This window comes from Sphaerodactylus townsendi, linkage group LG17 (assembly GCF_021028975.2).
Source record: "Sphaerodactylus townsendi isolate TG3544 linkage group LG17, MPM_Stown_v2.3, whole genome shotgun sequence".
Taxonomy (NCBI): domain Eukaryota; kingdom Metazoa; phylum Chordata; class Lepidosauria; order Squamata; family Sphaerodactylidae; genus Sphaerodactylus; species Sphaerodactylus townsendi.
In genome coordinates, this window is record NC_059441.1 from 26,984,062 (window position 1) to 27,001,153 (window position 17,092).

At 46.0% G+C, this 17,092-nt stretch overlaps 1 protein-coding gene across 1 annotated transcript in view; it reads right to left on the minus strand.

Moving 5' to 3' along the window:
- Positions 1–17,092, minus strand: part of MCTP2 (multiple C2 and transmembrane domain containing 2) — a 163,161-nt gene that overhangs the window by 47,522 nt on the left and 98,547 nt on the right. The window contains exons 9-11 of the mRNA XM_048482131.1: positions 15,623–15,787; positions 13,464–13,594; positions 1,757–1,943 (exon numbers count right to left, since the gene is read on the minus strand). Coding sequence (XP_048338088.1) covers positions 1,757–1,943; positions 13,464–13,594; positions 15,623–15,787 — 483 coding nt within the window. The remainder of the gene's footprint in view (positions 1–1,756; positions 1,944–13,463; positions 13,595–15,622; positions 15,788–17,092) is intronic.

A 17,092-nucleotide genomic window follows, 5' to 3' on the forward strand; every position in this document is an offset into this window, starting at 1 on the left:
TAAATTCCTGATTGAAGGACCCACTGAAGACCCACTGAAGAAGAAGAAGAAGAAGAAGAAGAAGAAGAAGAAGAAGAAGAAGAAGAAGAAGAAGAAGAAGAAGAAGAAGAAGAAGCAGAAGCAGAAGCAGAAGCAGAAGAAGAGGAGGAGGAGGAGGAGGAGGAGGAGGAGGAGGAGGAGGAGGAGGAGGAGGAGGAGGAGGAGGAGTTTGGATTTATATCCCCCCTTTCTCTCCTGCAGGAGACTCAAAGGGGCCTACAATCTCCTTGCCCTTCCCCCTCGCAACAAACACCCTGTGAGGAGGGTGGGGCTGAGAGAGCCCCGAGAAGCTGTGACTAGCCCAAGGTCACCCAGCTGGCGTGTGTGGGAGTGTACAGGCTAATCTGAATTCCCCAGATAAGCCTCCACAGCTCAGGCGGCAGAGCTGGGAATCAAACCCGGTTCCTCCAGATTAGATACACGAGCTCTTAACCTCCTACGCCACTGCTGCTCCATTCTTTCATAAGCCCTTTCCACATGGGCCAAAGGGCGCTTCCCCACCGGCAGGAATTCTGCCGGTGGAGAAGTGGGGGCCGTTCGCACGAGAGCGTGCGAGTGGCTCCCGCAGAGGCCGGCGCAGGAGAGGCAGCTCCGCACGAAGCCGCCTCTTCCCCATCCCTCTCCCACTCACCTCGTTGCTGTCGTCGCCCTGCTGGCCTCCTAAGACCCGCCCACGCTGCCCTCCGACCTCCAGAGGTCAGAGGACAGCGAGGGAGGGTCTTAGGAGGCCAGCAGGGCGACGACAGCAATGAGGTGAGTGGGAGAGGGATGGGGAAAACAGTGCATTCCCGGCGGTGCCGTTCGCACGGCACCGCCGGGAATGCGCTGTTGTTCCAAAAACCTCCCTCCAGGAGGGAGGTTTTTGGAGGCGGCCTGACACCGCCCTGGGGGAGGGGGAGGGGAGCCAGGTCGGCGCTGCTGCGTTTTGGCAGCGCCGCCTGTGCGAACGGCTCCCTGGGGACGGCGTTTTTGCCGTCCCCAGGGAGCAGTTTATGGCCAGTGCGGAAGGGGCCATAGTCAAGATTCCAATTCCTCTGTCCCCATATTTAGAAGCTCATGACTTATTTATTTTCTGGGGGCAATAGTGCCACCCTAGAGTTTTCAGAATGGCACCCAGAGTGGCGATTACCACTGGTTGTTGTTTGTTGTTATTATTATTGTTATTGCCTTCGTACTCCCTAGTGAAGACTCAAGTGGGGGTTAGGTGAAGGATGCGTGATTGGCCCAAGGTCATCCCCCAAGCTTCCATGGCAGAAAAGGAATTTGAACTTGGGTCTCAAAGATTTTAGTCTGCCCACAGCACCATTCTGGCTCTCTTGTCCTTCTTCCCAGTGCTTGAAAGCCCTTGCAATAACTGCATTGGATAACACACTGACATTCGGGAAGAGCAAAACAAAAGCTGAAACAGATTTGGGGTAAAAGATAAAGAGTGATCTGTCTGCGTCTCCGCGTGTAAGGCAGAGAGGCTCCAGAGGAAATTATTATTTTAAAAACTGTCAAAACGCAAACTGCCCATATGGCCACAGGCTAACTGCACAGACCACTGATTAATCACACTAGCCACAATATTTAGTGGGTGATATATTTTCTTCCCCCATTAGCTGACATGCAATTAAGAGCCGGGCTTTGGAGTCACATTCCGGCCTCTTTTCCCCCATCGCATTTTCAGTGAATAAGAAAAAGAAAGGCAGAAAGAAAACAAGCAACCCAAACTCACATAGCGCTGAGAAATCTGTTTCCTTTCATTGGGGTCTCCCAAGGGGGAAATGCACAGATCTGAGACAGAAACTCCTGAACAGGGTGCCACAGAGACCACCACCAGCAGAGACCCGGGCTGTTTCTCCAGCGCCAATTCCAAACGGTTTGCCCGCTTGCCAGGGAGCGCGCCAACATCCACTTTACACCTAATGCAAAACAAGGCAAAGCGTACAAAGTTAGCATGCCAAATCCAGCGTACCTAATGAACCACTGAGTGGGTGACTTCAATGCTAGGGTAGGTACATAAGAACATAAGAACATAAGAACATAAGAACAAGCCAGCTGGATCAGACCAAAGTCCATCTAGTTTAGCATTCTGCTACTCGCAGTGGCCCACCAGGTGCCTTTGGGAGCTCACATGTAGGATGTGAACGCAATGGCCTTCTGCGGCTGTTGCTCCTGAGCACCTGGTCTGTTAAGGCATTTGCAATCTCAGATCAAGGAGGATCAAGATTGGTAGCCATAAATCGACTTCTCCTCCATAAATCTGTCCAAGCCCCTTTTAAAGCTATCCAGGTTAGTGGCCATCACCGCCTCCTGTGGCAGCATATTCCAAACACCAATCACACGTTGCGTGAAGAAGTGTTTCCTTTTATTAGTCCTAATTCTTCCCCCCAGCATTTTCAATGAATGCCCCCTGGTTCTAGTATTGTGAGAAAGAGAGAAAAATGTCTCTCTGTCAACATTTTCTACCCCATGCATAATTTTGTAGACTTCAATCACATCCCCCCTCAGCCGCCTCCTCTCCAAACTAAAGAGTCCCAAACGCTGCAGCCTCTCCTCATAGGGAAGGTGCTCCAGTCCCTCAATCATCCTTGTTGCCCTTCTCTGCACTTTTTCTATCTCCTCAATATCCTTTTTGAGATGCGGCGACCAGAACTGGACACAGTACTCCAAGTGCGGTCGCACCACTGCTTTATATAAGGGCATGACAATCTTTGCAGTTTTATTATCAATTCCTTTTCTAGGTACTAGCTTGACGAACTTGATGAGAGAAGAGGGTCTGGACGAAGACCCCTTCTATTCCTTATTGACACCAGAAGCCCGTCACTCCAAGGATCAAATATGCAACCAAGCTGGGAAATGCTTGATCAGGATGGAAGCACAGCTTAACCTGTTCTGGCTAAATGGGCTCATTCAGTTTCCAAACTCCGGAGAATACACCTTCGCTTCATCAAGGGGATCCAGCGTAATAGACTACATTTTGATCTCACCCCTCACAGCAAGCTGCACCGATTCATTTGTTGTAGACAATTACTTGCTGAGCGATCATCTACCCCTTCTCCTTACCCTGGATCTGGATAGAAGCAACACGTCCTCACTTGAACAAATTTACCCACAATACATTAGACTGAAGTGGAGTGCAAGGATGGAGGGGGTATGCCTAGATATATTTGGCTCTCAAGAAGCTTCGACTTTGAAAGATAAGATAATTGAGAACTCAGTCTTGGAGGAGGCAATCACTGGGTTTGAATCTCTTGTACAAGCTGAACTTATGATCCAGTGTGAAGTTTTATCTAGTAATTTTAACTGTATTTATATTGTATGTTCTGTATGCCAATAAAGGCTTATTGAAAGGATTGAAAGGATTGAACCACTGAGTCACGGATGCGCCTTCCGTGACCTTCAAAACACTTCACAGTCTGAAAGATCAAGCTGGATAGGAGTGCTTGAGCGTACATGCACTAGCCCCGCCGTGCAACTGCCCATCTTTGGATTATGCAACACGTAAGGTGTACAGGAGAACCTCTTTTTTAAAAGAAGTCAATTTCTATAAAGGTGCACAGGGAAACCTCTTCTATAGAAGAGGTCAATTTCTGAAGGGTATTATTCAATTAAGCCAGGGGTCTTCAAACTATGGCCCTCCAGATGTTCATGGACTACAATTCCCATCAGCCCCTGCCAGTATGGCCAAGTGGTAGGGCTCATGGGAGTTGTAGTCTATGAACATCTGGCGGGCCATAGTTTGAAGACCCCTGAATTAAGCAAATACCAACAATTCCCCATCACAGGAAATGCTCAATATGAGCCAGACAGACGGTTCCTCTTCCTCTCCTGCGGAAGGTTTCCAAAAGGTGATCAACTACTAAAGGTGTCTTTGTTTCAGGGACTACATCCAGAACGGGGGAAACAGTTAGGGGTGGCAACACGCAACTCAGAAATAGTGGGCAGGGTTAAGAAATCACCCAAAAGGAGATCACAAGGAGTATAGTGTCTAGATCAAGTGATGTAATTGTACCTCTCTATTTTGCATTGGTTAGATCTCACCTGGAATACTGTGTACAGTTCTGGGCACCGCAGTTCAAGAAGGATATTGACAAGCTGGAACAGGTCCAGAGGAGGGCAACCAGAATGGTCAAAGGTCTGGAATCCATGCCCTACGAGGAGAGACTTAGGGAGCTGGGGATGTTTAGTCTGGTGAAGAGAAGGTTAAGAGGTGGCATGATAGGCATGTTTAGATATTTGAAGGGATGTCATGTTGGTGAGGGAGCAAGCTTGTTTTCTGCTGCTCCAGAGACTAGGACCAGCAGTAATGGGTCCAAGATGAAGGGAAAAAGATTCCACCTAAACATAGGAGAAACTTCCTGACAGTAAGGGCTGTTCAACAGTGGAATGCACTACCTCAGAGTGTGGTGGAGTCTCCTTCTTTGGAGGTCTTTAAACAGAGGCCCTCTGGCAGGAGTGCTTTGATTGTGTGCTCCTGCATGGTAGGGGTTTGGACTTGATGGCCCTTGGGGTCTCTTCCAACTCTATCATTCCATGATTCTACAATTGCACAGTTCTTGGGATGGAGTTGGCCGAGTGATGCTGTTTGAACAGTCTGCACAGACTACTGGGATGTTTGGTTTAGTGGGACAAAGAATAGCCCTGAAGGGAACTTTCCCCAGGTGTCTGAAAATCCTGCCCACATACATTCTAAGAAGTAGTACAGCAAATGTGGAGGATTCTAACATGTGCTAATTGGATCTAGAGGGTCTATAGGAGCATACACAGAGGTGGGATCCAACCAGTTCTCACCACTTCTCTAGAAGCGGTTACTAATTTTTTCTGAGTGCCAAGAAGGGGTTACTAAAGCAACCTCCCTGCCCAATAGGGACTGGAGGTGCGTGTGTGCGGCGGCGCCACTGTTTGAATCCCACCACCATCAGAACCGGTTATTAAAATGTTTGGATCCCACCACTGAGCGTACGTTTCCATGTGCATCTGTGACATAATGTTGGTATTCATGAATCCCTTTGATTGCACCCGTTCTCCAAGAAAGATGAAGCCTGCTCGGAATGTGAGTTTATGTTCCTCCAAAAAACACTAAAGTTTGCCGTTTCGAGGTACTGTCTAGACTAGAGGGACAGATAGAAGCCGTTGTCAACAGCATATTCATCCATCCATCCATCCGTTCATTCATTCATTCTATGGCTGATGTAGCAACAGTCTGACCATCTAGTAGTGGCCTCTGAAGTCGTTACGGGCGACGCAATGAAGAGACGAGACGCAGCGATATCATCCGGTGGTGAGAAGCCAGTGGCGATGTAGCGTGATCGATGGATCTGGCTAATCTGCCGAGCTGGGGTCCCTGGCACCTTTTATTAAGGGTTTGGGGAAGGCGGGAGAGCGGGAGAAGGTTGCACAATACATGACTCATAGGGGCTGAGTACGTGCAGGAGGAAACGTTCCTGTCTGGGCCTAATCCATACCTGGGGGTATGTATCCTTGTCCCGGGCATCTTGTGACCTGTGAGTCATGGGGGTCTTGTGACAGGTGAGTGTGTGCTGACTCACCCCTACAGGCCTCCCTCTTCCCCCCTCCTTTTCCTCCATTTCTGTTTAAGATGTTGAGAAGAAGGAGAAGGAGAAGGAGGAGGAGGAGGATCAGCAGCAGCAGCTCAGGGAAGCTTCCAACATGAAATAACAATAAAATGGATAACAATACACCAATAAATTTGAAGCAATCTGTAGCAACTCATCCAGATGGCATTAAGACTGTAACAGTATTAAAACAGAAAGATTTCCCATGCTCCTCATTCATACAAGTGTAAAGGAAAGGAATAAATCAAACAAAGGAAAGGGAAAAGTGGGGAGGGGGTGGGAGAGGGAGGCCCACTGGATGGAATACCCATTGCTCCCACAGCCATAGGTCTGGTGAACCAACTCTTTCTTATAGGCCCTGTGAAAAGATCCCATCTTGAGCTGATGCATCAACTGGGCATTTCCTTGTACTGAAGAAATAGAGATTGGTGGCATATGCCCTGATAAACTGGGATTCCCCATGGGTCTGTCCTTGAAAGCAATTTGGGAGCTACAAGGAGTTTGAATACAACAACCAGACAAAGGAGACTGAAGATCCCCCAGAACCACCATACTGAGACCCTCCAAAACCACCTCTGAGAATGCCTCTGCCAACTCATCTGTGTAGCAGGGTGAGCAGTATGTCAGCAGCAGTCCCAACTTGTCTCCAGTCGCATAGCTACCACGGGGTGGGTGGGGGCACCCCGCCCCAGGCATGAGCCATTGATGTCACAAGGGGCAGAAAATCGGCCCACGCCCCTCCTCCTTTCCCCCTTTCCCCACCCTTACCCTCCAGGCCCGTCACAAGCCAGGCAGCTTTTTCAGCCAGCTGTTCTTTGCAGCTGGCTGAACTAAGGTAAATGGGGGATGGGGCAGAGCCCATGGGGGGTCGGGGGTCATTTTGCCCCAGGCACCATTTGCCCCCCATCACCACTGCTGGTCCCACTGGCCAAGCACCAAGAACAAACTCTTCACACCAATCACAGGGTGGGAGGATAAGCTGGTGTAGGTGACAGAATCTCTGAAAACCTCAGGCTCACTGATATATACACCAGACAGTTTATTTGTGATTCTATATTACACTGAGCAGACTCTTCCCCCATTGTAACCAATGGAGAATACAGCCAGTACAGATACTGACTTTTTTTAAAGGCTTTGAGTACTTTTCTGATTATTCAGTCCTCTGATATTTAATCAGAGATGTGAATGTCATGTCTGGCTATTACAGCGTGCAACAGTTGACTTTAAGACATGACTTTTGGAGAGCATGCTCAAAGGAAATAGATTTTTTTCCCTGTGGGGAAAGGTTAAAAGAGAAATGAAGGATTCCCTCTTCGCATCCAGTTGGGTCTTAAAAAATATGTAAAACAAATTCCAGAAGGCAGTGGAATGATTCATCTTCAAAAGATGACAAAATCCAGATGTGTTACAGGCCGCCGACCTTTCTTGCTATTTCAAGGGCTCTTCTCCACCGCCCCAAGGCAAAGCTACAGCCTGGAACTTATAAGGATTTCTTGTTTGGTTTTGGTTTGGTAACAAACCCCCTGAAACCTCTCGTCCGGATCATGATTTCCAAAATACCTTCTGGACCTTTCCCCCCCCCCCCCCTTAAACAGAACAAAAACTTCACTCTCAAGAGTATTTCCAAAACATTTTTCTTCCAAGGATTGGGAGGAGGCGGTGAGAGAGTTAGTAACTCTGAAAAGGGCCCGGGGTATAATCATTAAATGCCTTTTATTTGGGAATAAATGGAGCACAACTTGCAAGCAGCTCTGAGGGACAGAGCCTTTCAGGAGAACTTTGAGCAAACACTTGCATCTAAAGTAAAAAAAAAGATCAGATAGGGAGAATCCCGCTGCCTGATATGAAGGGAATCGGGTTTCTGAAAATAAACAGGAGACAAACACAGTTTGGAATGTATTTGCTGTCAGTAAACTAGTATTTTTTTAAAAAATCAGCTAGTGTCTTTTTTTAAAGAGTTGGATTTATATTCCCCCTTTTTCTTCTGTAAGGAAACTCAAAGGGGCTCACAATCTCCTTTTCCTCCCCCCCCCCCACAAACACCCTGTGAGGTGGGGCTGAGAGAGCTCCGAAGAACTGTGACTAGCCCAAGGTCACCCAACTGGCATGTATTGGAGTGCACAAGCTAATCTAGTTCACCAGATAAGCCTCCACAACTCAAGTGGCAGAGCAGGGAAAGCGACAACAGAGAGGTCTAAAACAGCCTGGCGTACCAGTTCAAGAAATCAGGGGTAGATAACGGTGTTGCATATAGACTTTATAGGGGTTTCTTTATAGGTATTTCAGATGACAACGAAGTGCCTTCTTGCTTCTTTACAAAAATCCCCTATTAACAGCGCCCCAAAATCAAGGATGAGATGACCGAAGGATGAGATGAGCCGTCTCCAGAATGTGCGGAATGGTGAACCGGTGGACTGTGACGTCTCCTGCTTTATAGCCTTCGTAGGTATTGGCATAATAGACAAAAGAGAAAAAAATGCCGCAGGGGTCCCCCAGGTGACTTCCTCCCAGGTAAATGGATCATTCATTCTACTCAGATTGCTCATCCTTCAGTTGGAAGAGGATCAAAGTCTGACGCCCATCTGCCGCACGCTACAAACCTTCAATTTCTGAATCGCTTCTATTGGAAAGGGGGTGTCAGCAAGCGCATTAAACACCTCCCCCCAAATGTTCAAATTAAACTCAATTCAGGGAACAACGGAAAAGTCAGCAGAGAAAGGGGAGGGGAGGAAAGGGAGAAGATTGAGCAATCTATTTGCAATTGGTTTCAAGTGTTTGTTTTCCTAAGAATTAAGGCCAAGGAATTGAAGGGCCGATTTCTCAAATAATATGTGGAATGAACCAGTTAGTTTCTCCTTAATCCTCAAGCCATCTCCTTAATCCTCAAGCTTAAAAAAAAAAATTCACAGGGTATGTCTCCTTCCCAAACCCAATTCCCCATGGATCAGGGGGTAAAAATATCCCACAAAGCGGGTTTTTTTGTTTTGTTTTTTGGAGGGTAGTTATGTTTGTGAGTGTCACAGAGGGCTATATCTAAACAGAACACTAAAAAACTTCTTCCCGGACAAATGTTCTTTTAATAAACTCAAATTATTATTATTTTAATAATAATCAGAGTTAAAAAGCAGCAAGAATGTGTACATTTTCTCCATTTGATTTCTACCTATGGCTTTCTTTTTCTTTTCTTTTGGTACAGAAAGCAAATTGTTCTTGGCAGTACTTTGGGGATATAGTTTACTAATGTACAGGTCATAATATCCTCAGAGGAAAAGATGTAATGGTGTCGCTTCCAGTTTCAACGCGGGAAGTCGCTTCCAATAAGTCTCCAGTCCCAATGCTCCCGGGATAACCAGCAGCATCCCTATTTTCTCTCCTTCCAGTGGGATATCTAAGGTATGGAAGGTACGGCACATACCTGGGCATCACTAGGAGGTGGGTGTCATCCCTGCTTGCCTGCCAGAGCCACACAGTCTGTGCCCCTCGCTTTGCTTCACCCACTGTCTGGCCCCGTGATACCACTCAGCCACTGACAGTGCCACACATCTGCCCCACGCCAAGCTGAGCTTTGTGGACAGATTTCTGCTGCCCTAAGTCAGCAACACGGCACCCAGCTGGCCAGAAGAGGGACTGACCTCCCAGGTGGCCACCAGTGACTATGTTTCATGTATACACCCCTGTCTCTTCCCTGAGGTGCCTCTGTCGGGGCAACTGAAGGTCTTTGTCACCCCCCAAAAGATTCACCCCTCCCTTCCTCAGCCTATACCATTGCTTAATAGGTTCAAGACCTCAGATAAACTGTGGGAGCAGCAGTGGCGTAGTGGCTAAGAGCAGGTGCATTCTGATCTGGAGGAACCGGGTTTGATTCCCAGCTCTGCCGCTTGAGTTGTGGAGGCTTATCTGGGGAATTCAGGTTAGCCTGCGCACTCCCACACACACCAGCTGGGTGACCTTGGGCTAGTCACAGCTTCTCGGAGCTCTCTCAGCCCCACCTACCTCACAGGGTGTTTGTTGTGAGGGGGGAAGGGCAAGGAGATTGTAAGCCCCTTTGAGTCTCCTACAGGAGAGAAAGGGGGGGATATAAATCCAAACTACTCCTCCTCCTCCTCCTCCTTCTTCTTCTTCTACCACAGTTAAGGATTTGACCAGCGTGGGCTATCAAAAGCACAGGCCCGCAAAGGAGAAAGACGGGATATAAATGTTTTAATGAGTTAATGAAATGGGACCCCAAAGAAATCATTTTGATATAGGAATAATTTAAAAATTCTTATCCCATCTTTTTTTCTCATTCCAAAATTCCTATTTCAAGATCATGTCTCCTTTGTTCAAATCCCCTCGGGTTCTTCACAGCTGTTTGATTATCCATGTCTTTGAAACAAATTTTGGCCACAAGATGTACATATTTGCCCCAAAGCATTTTTGTGTTAATACATTATGCGTTATGCTTTTTATTTTGCATGTAAGTCGCCTGCAATTTCTAACCAAATGCCATACAAATTGCAAATGAAGCGCAACAGGTATACAGCACACACAACTCTGTAAAAACAGAACTATGACAGTCGACGAAAAAACCACAATGCATGTTAAATAGTTCCAAACTTTCCTAAAACACAAAAAGAATACTCTAACTTGCTGGTAGAGCAAAGGACAAGGCAATGACAAAACACCCCGTAAACAAAGTCTGCCTCCTATAAGTTGTGATGTGATGTCAGTACCTTAATCTTTACCACCTCAACTATCAGCCTGACAAAAACTGAGCATGCTCATTGCCTGCCCAAGGGCCAACTAATATTGAAGATAGTTAATTATGTTGGAATTTTCAGCCTTGCTTGCATGCAGCAGCAGCACAAGTAGCAGGGAATTCTGGGAAGCTGCACGAACATTTTAAAGGTGACAGTTAAAATCCATTGGTAGTGTTCTGTTGTTCTCTGACTGACTGAGTGAAAAGAGGTTTCTCTGTGTACTGCTAACCAATGCTATGTAAAAGTGCTCTGACTAAAGATACTGTTTAAGCTTACTAGCACAATCAAACTGTAACAAATGATGAGCCGTGAATGTAACCATATATATGTGATGCTTTGTTGATATATATATATATATATATATATATATATATATATATATATATATATATATATATATATATATATATATATATATAGAGAGAGAGAGAGAGAGAGAGAGAGAGAGAGAGAGAGAGAGAGAGAGAGAGAGAGAGAGAGAGATAAAACGGCTGGTCTTTTGAGAGATAACTATTCTAATTTAACGTGCCGCACAATCCACATTTCTGCTCGTTACTACACTTGACAGGATTATACATTGCAAATATACCTGTTGCCTTTCAAATTATAGGGGGGAAAACAAGAAAATTTGCTTGCTGAGGCTTCTGAAAGGATATATTATACTGGAGCTTTAAATTTGAGAAAAATTCCTGGTCTTTCACCATTCTTCTCATTTCCCCCTGCTCATCTTGGAGATCTCCAAGTGCCACATTTTGAGCCTGCCAGTCACTACAGTTTATTTAACTGCAACTTAAAACAAATTGTTAAGAATTAATTGCTCCCAGTACAGGTCATTATCTGACCAAGAAGATATTGTCTATCGGGCATCTCTGTCACTGAACTGGTTCGTTTGGGGAGGCTTCACATTTATTAATTTTTTTAAGCCTGTTAGAGCACTAAATAATTTTGGACAGAAGAGTCAAGCGAGAGAGTAAATATCTAGCCTGCCGGCAGTTGCGAAATGACCACTAATTGAAGCCATCAGGAAAAACAGGGCGAACACCAGCCTTCCCGATCCCAAAGCATCACCGAACAGATCAAGTTCCTACCCAAACTATCTGGAATCATTTAAGCGGCGGATCTAACCTCGATGGTACAGTTTTGCTAAGGAATTACAAGCAGAAACTCCACTTGCAGACTGGCCAGAGACCCACTCAAGTGACACTGGCACATTCACAATGCAAGTAACTGATTTCAACAGTGGCGCAGGGAAAGACAGTAAGGCCCTTTCCGCACATGCAGAATAATGCACTTCCAATCAAGAGAAAGAAGAAGAGAGAAGAGAGAAGAGAGAAGAGAGAAGAAGAAGAAGAAGAAGAAGAAGAAGAAGAAGAAGAAGAAGAGGAAGAAGAAGAAGAAGAAGAAGAAGAAGAAGAAGAAGAAGAAGAAGAAGAAGAAGAAGAAGAAGAAGAAGAAGAAGAAGAAGAAGAAGAAGAAGAAGAGGGCTTACAATCTCCTTGCTCTTCCCTCCTCACAACCACCACCCTGTGAGGTAGGTGGGGCTGAGTGAGCTGCAAAGAACTGTGACTAGTCCAAGGTCACCCTGCTGGCGTGTGTTGGAGGGCACAGGCTAATCTGAATTCCCCAGATAAGCCTCCCCGGCTCAGGCAGCAGAGCTGGGAATCAAACCCGGTTCCCCCAGATTAGAGTACTCCTTAACCACTACGCCACAAATGAAACAAACAAATGCAAGCTGTTTACTTATACGTTCAGGTGTTTTCGCAGTGATTTTTCAGTATGCTCGGCAAAGCTATGCTTTCCCAACTGCTTTCTCACCAAAGAAGCATCAGATGGGATGCAAAGTTACCCTGCTGTCGCTAAAACTATGGAGACCATAATTCAAGCAGACCAAAATCTTGCGACAGAAGCCCCATTCACAAAGTCATGGAAACAACACAAGTGCCATTTGCATAAAGTTTCTTTTTTGCAAAGTAATGTTCATGTTACATTCAATGCATGTTCAGCTTTACCCCACATTTATCCAGGTACTGGGTCCCAGTTTCAATTGTAGAATGAACACACGTAGCCTTACAAACAGGCAAATGCATGCACACACAGAATGCATCGGTATTAATTGTAAGGTGTAAACAGGTGTATTAATGCTTTTGAATAAGCTACCCTTGATGGAAGACACCCCACACCCAAGCTACAGCAATTTGCAACAGTTTGCTGGATGAATTGGTTTCAGAGGGTAGCTGTGTCAATCTGTGGTGGAACAGTGGGGTGCTGTGTGGTTTTCAGGCTGTATGGCCGTGTTCTAGAGGCATTCTCTCCTGATGTTCAGATCCTCTGAAGGTGCCAGCCACAGATGCAGGTGAAATGTCAGGAGAGAATGCTGCTAGAACACGACCATGCAGCCCGGAAACCACACAGCACCTCAGTGATTCCGGCCGTGAAAGCCTTCGACAATACATTGTGGTGGAACAGTTAGATTTAAGTAGCCTTTGAGGGACTGAAAAGATTTTCAGAGCATAAGCTTTCAAGAATCAAAGTTCCCGTCATTAGACAGGAACAGAGAATGTAGGAACTACTGCCATCCAATTCTTTGCCCACTTCTTTGAAGGGATGTCATGTTGGTGAGGGAGCAAGCTTATTTTCTGCTGCTCCAGAGACTAGGACCAGGAGTCATGGGTTCAAGGTGAAGGAAAAGAGATTTCACCTAAACATCAGGAAAAGCTTCCTGACTGTAATGGCTGTTGGATAGTGAAATGCACGAACTCGAAGTGTGGTGGAGTCTCCTTCTTTGGAGGCTGAATAGTCATCTGTCCGGAGTGTTTGTATTGTGAGTTCCTGCATGGCAGGGGGCTGGACTTGATGGTCCTTGGGGTCTCTTCCAGCTCTATGATTCTATGCAAGACCAGGCTGGTCCCCACTCTCCTCCACACATGTGGCGTCAACGTACAGACAGGTCATCCCCACAGGGCAACGGCGAAGGAGACATACAACAGACATAAGAGTTTGCACGGCAGATATCTCTTAAGAGAGATTAATACACATTTGGTTTTTTCCACGTCAACCGGTTATTAAACATGTTGCAAAGGACTTCCTAGTTTTTTTTAAAAAAAAATTAAAAGTGAAAACTTACAATCCCAAAACTTCTTCGTGCTTTTTGTTATCCTTTCCCCAGATTTCAATCTCCAACACATCCTTCCTGTCAGAGAAGTAGTGAAAGTCAAACTGTTCCCTCCACTGGGGGGTTGCACTCTTACACAGTGTCTAGAAAACATGCAGTTATAAATTTTACTTTTCTCGAAAAGGTGGCTTCGTCCAGACAAAAAAATCATCGACAAAGAGAGAGAGAGAGAGAGAGAGAGAGAGAGAGAGAGATCCACACAACAGAGTTTTAGACATGCAGATCAACCCCTTTGTAACCCTGCAACTGACAAGAGAGGACCCCCAAAAGTTCAACGCTCAAAAATTTCAAGTCTTTCCAAAACAAACTGGTGCAAATTTTAAGTGGTAAATTTCAACAGAAAGGAACATGTTCAGGGAATTCTGTTCCCCTACCCTACCCTACCCTACCCACCTACCCATCTATCTATCTACCCATCTACCCATCTACCCATCTATCTACCCATCTATCTACCCATCTATCTACCCATCTATCTATCTATCTATCTATCTATCTATCTCTCTCTCTCTTCTGCTTTTCTCCAATAACTCAATATTGCTGTAAACATTAACCCCACATCCCATTCTGGGCCTTCTAGGACAGTGATGCATGCTTAACCTTTTTGAGACCAAGTGTCCAAAATTGCACCAGAACCCAAACCTCCCTCACTTATTTTTCGCAAGTAGTGCCAACCCGCCAAGTAATACTTAACCTGAATGCTGAGGTTTCCTTTGGTTTAGAAGAACTGCTGGCTCCCCTCCTCAAATTTCCACCCTCGCCAGAGAAGGGGCCAGCCTGTTCTAGCTCTCCAGCAAGTCCTCACAAGACACCGCCTTGCAGCCTCCTCAAGTTACTCCTGCCTCCTCTCTTGCACCACCCTGACCTCCCCTCAAGCAGCAACCACTGAAAGCACAGGCACCAGGCCCTGCCAGCTGTTCCCTTCCCTGCTCACCGCAGTGCACATGGCACGTCGCTGCTCAGTGCCCCAGGCCAGCTCTTGTGAAAAAAAGTGTGTGATTTCTTCCACACCCACAACTAACTCTGTGTAAAGGTTCCCACAGAGAGGGTCTTTTTCCGAAACACCCTCCGGCAACCCAATGCCATGTGGTCTCGCCATCATCATCACTGTTCCCAGGGACTGTGTCTGTGCCTGCAGAATGTGTGTGTGTAGGTGATGTTGTTTTTTCCACTGCCGGCTTCCCTGTTAATCCTCAACACACAACTCTTAACACCAGAGCATGTTAACATGTTCAGTTTTCTTCAGAAAACTCCGCAGCCAAGTCGACTGCTTAAAAATAGGGATGTGGGCAACACAGGTTGCAGAGTCGCTTAACGTATCAATGGTAGAGTGTGGGATTGTCCAACAAAGCGACTGATTAAAACTAAGGCCTCTTTCTGCACATGCAGAATAATGCACTTTCAATCCACTTTCACAACTGTTCGCAAGTGGATTTTGCTATTCCGCACAGTAAAATCCAGCTGCAATGTATTGAAAGTGGATTGAAGGTGCATTATTCTGCATGCGCGGAAGGGTCCTAAATTTGCGTAGTTGTAGGCCAAATACCTCCTCTCACTGTGCATTACAAATCCTTTGCTTTGCACTGCAATTCTCAATGGGATTCATCGGTCTGCCAAGGTAGGGGAAGGGCTGGAGTTCAGTGGCAGAGCATGCGCTCGGGGGTAGGTGATGTCTCAGTGTGAGACCCAGGCAGCCTCTGCCATTCTGAGTAGGCAATACTGATGGACTAAAGATCTAGCAGTGGCGTAGCTATAAGGGGAAAGGGGCACCCCCCTTTCCCCTTATAGCTACGCCACTGCTAGACCTTTAGTCCATCAGATGGGGCTTGCAAGGTCTCCTGAGAAGTGAAGTTCCCACCAGGGGGCTTTTTCAGCCGGCTGCACTATGTAGCTGGCTAAACGAAGGTAAGTGGAGGGGCGCAGGGGGGAGTTGGGGGGAAAGGGGAGGGGGGGCACGGGGCCAGGTGCCATTTTGCCCCGGGTGCAAAATCTCCCCCCCCCAAGCCTCTGGGATCTGGTTTAATATAAGGCACTTTCATGTGTGTCCAAGGCCCACCAACCCAACAATATGTGCCTCAAACACACAACACGTTCCATCAACATCATCCACTCACCTTACTCTTATACTTTTGATCTCCCATTCTCAACCAAACAAACATTTGCGTCATGCCCCCTCCAGGAATATTCTTTCCTTCCAATAAGGCAACGGTGACCGTTCCGTTCCACAGCTGGTTCTTCCGTAAAGAATCTGCCAGTCTCACCGTCCGCATGAAGCTCGCCTAAGTATCGAGAGGAGACATTCCAGATCATTCTTTAGCAGGCACCGGCACTGCTTCGCTCGAGAGACCATGGTCCTTTCCGCACAAACCTTTTAAAACGTTCTGAGGCAGGAAATAAACATATTTCCTCCGTGGAGTTCACCATTGGTTTTACCCCCATCGGTTCCCAAAATATTTTATTTGCAGTCTCAACGTGTTTTAAATGAATGCCCTTTAAAAACGATTCTTGAATTGAAACATTTTCAAAATGGCTCCAGTTGTTTGTGTGATCTCTTTATGACGTTTCTCATGCCTTTCTGCCTTCCCTGAAATTCCTCCTTGGCGCCATTTTGTGAGCTCACTCTCTCTTCCCCCTCACCTATCTTCTTCTGTTTTTGGCAGAGTTTCTTCGGTTTCAGGGGCTTAATTTTCGATGCAGGGAGTATACAAAGTGCAGAGAACTGCAGCGTGAGGCTGTGAAACATAGAAGCATTGATTTGCCAATTAACTAAAAAAGAGGGGATGGAATCACAAAATGCTAGCCAGGAATCTGAAAATGTTTTAGAAATGTTTTGGGAGGCTTGTGTGGAAAAGGCTAATCATCCCACCTGAATCCAGAGGGTCAGCCTTTGTTCCACACCCTGGATGCTGCAAAATTGACCAACCATAATTATAATTGGTCTTCAAACTACAGAGTTCATTTATCCTGGAGAAAAGAGGTTGATGTGGAAGATGTACTCTATAGTATCATACTCTGGCTGAGAGTATGATTCCCAGGACTTGCCATCCAAGGCTCCAGCCTCCAGAAATTTCCCGACTCAGAGCTGGTAATTCTGGTCTGGAGACCAGATTCAGATTATTTATTTTACAGTCACAGACCAATAGCAAACCAGGGAATAAAACATGACAAGTTCCAGAGTAACAAAATGAAGGACGTTCCAAGGAAACCATAAAATTATGAACGATTTATCATTTGCTATTTTTTTTAAAAAAAGTAAATATCATCATCAACCTCAACCTTTATTGGCATTAAGAGACAATAAACAGTTGCAAATAAATAGATAAAAAGGCAGAATAAAATGAACAAATAACTACATAACTTCACAAAGGGAGGATAACTTTCAGGGCACCAAAAAAATTTTAAGCTACATCCACAGTCCCATGGGGATTAAGGGTATGCGCGGCAAGAGATAAGTCTTCAGCTTCATCGAGACAGAATTACAGTCCTTGAATGTATGACTAAGTGAGGGATCTTCTTTTCGGCCCGTGTCATGGAACGAACCTTATACTCTAGGGATGTTATGGACTGGTACAATTCTCTTCATT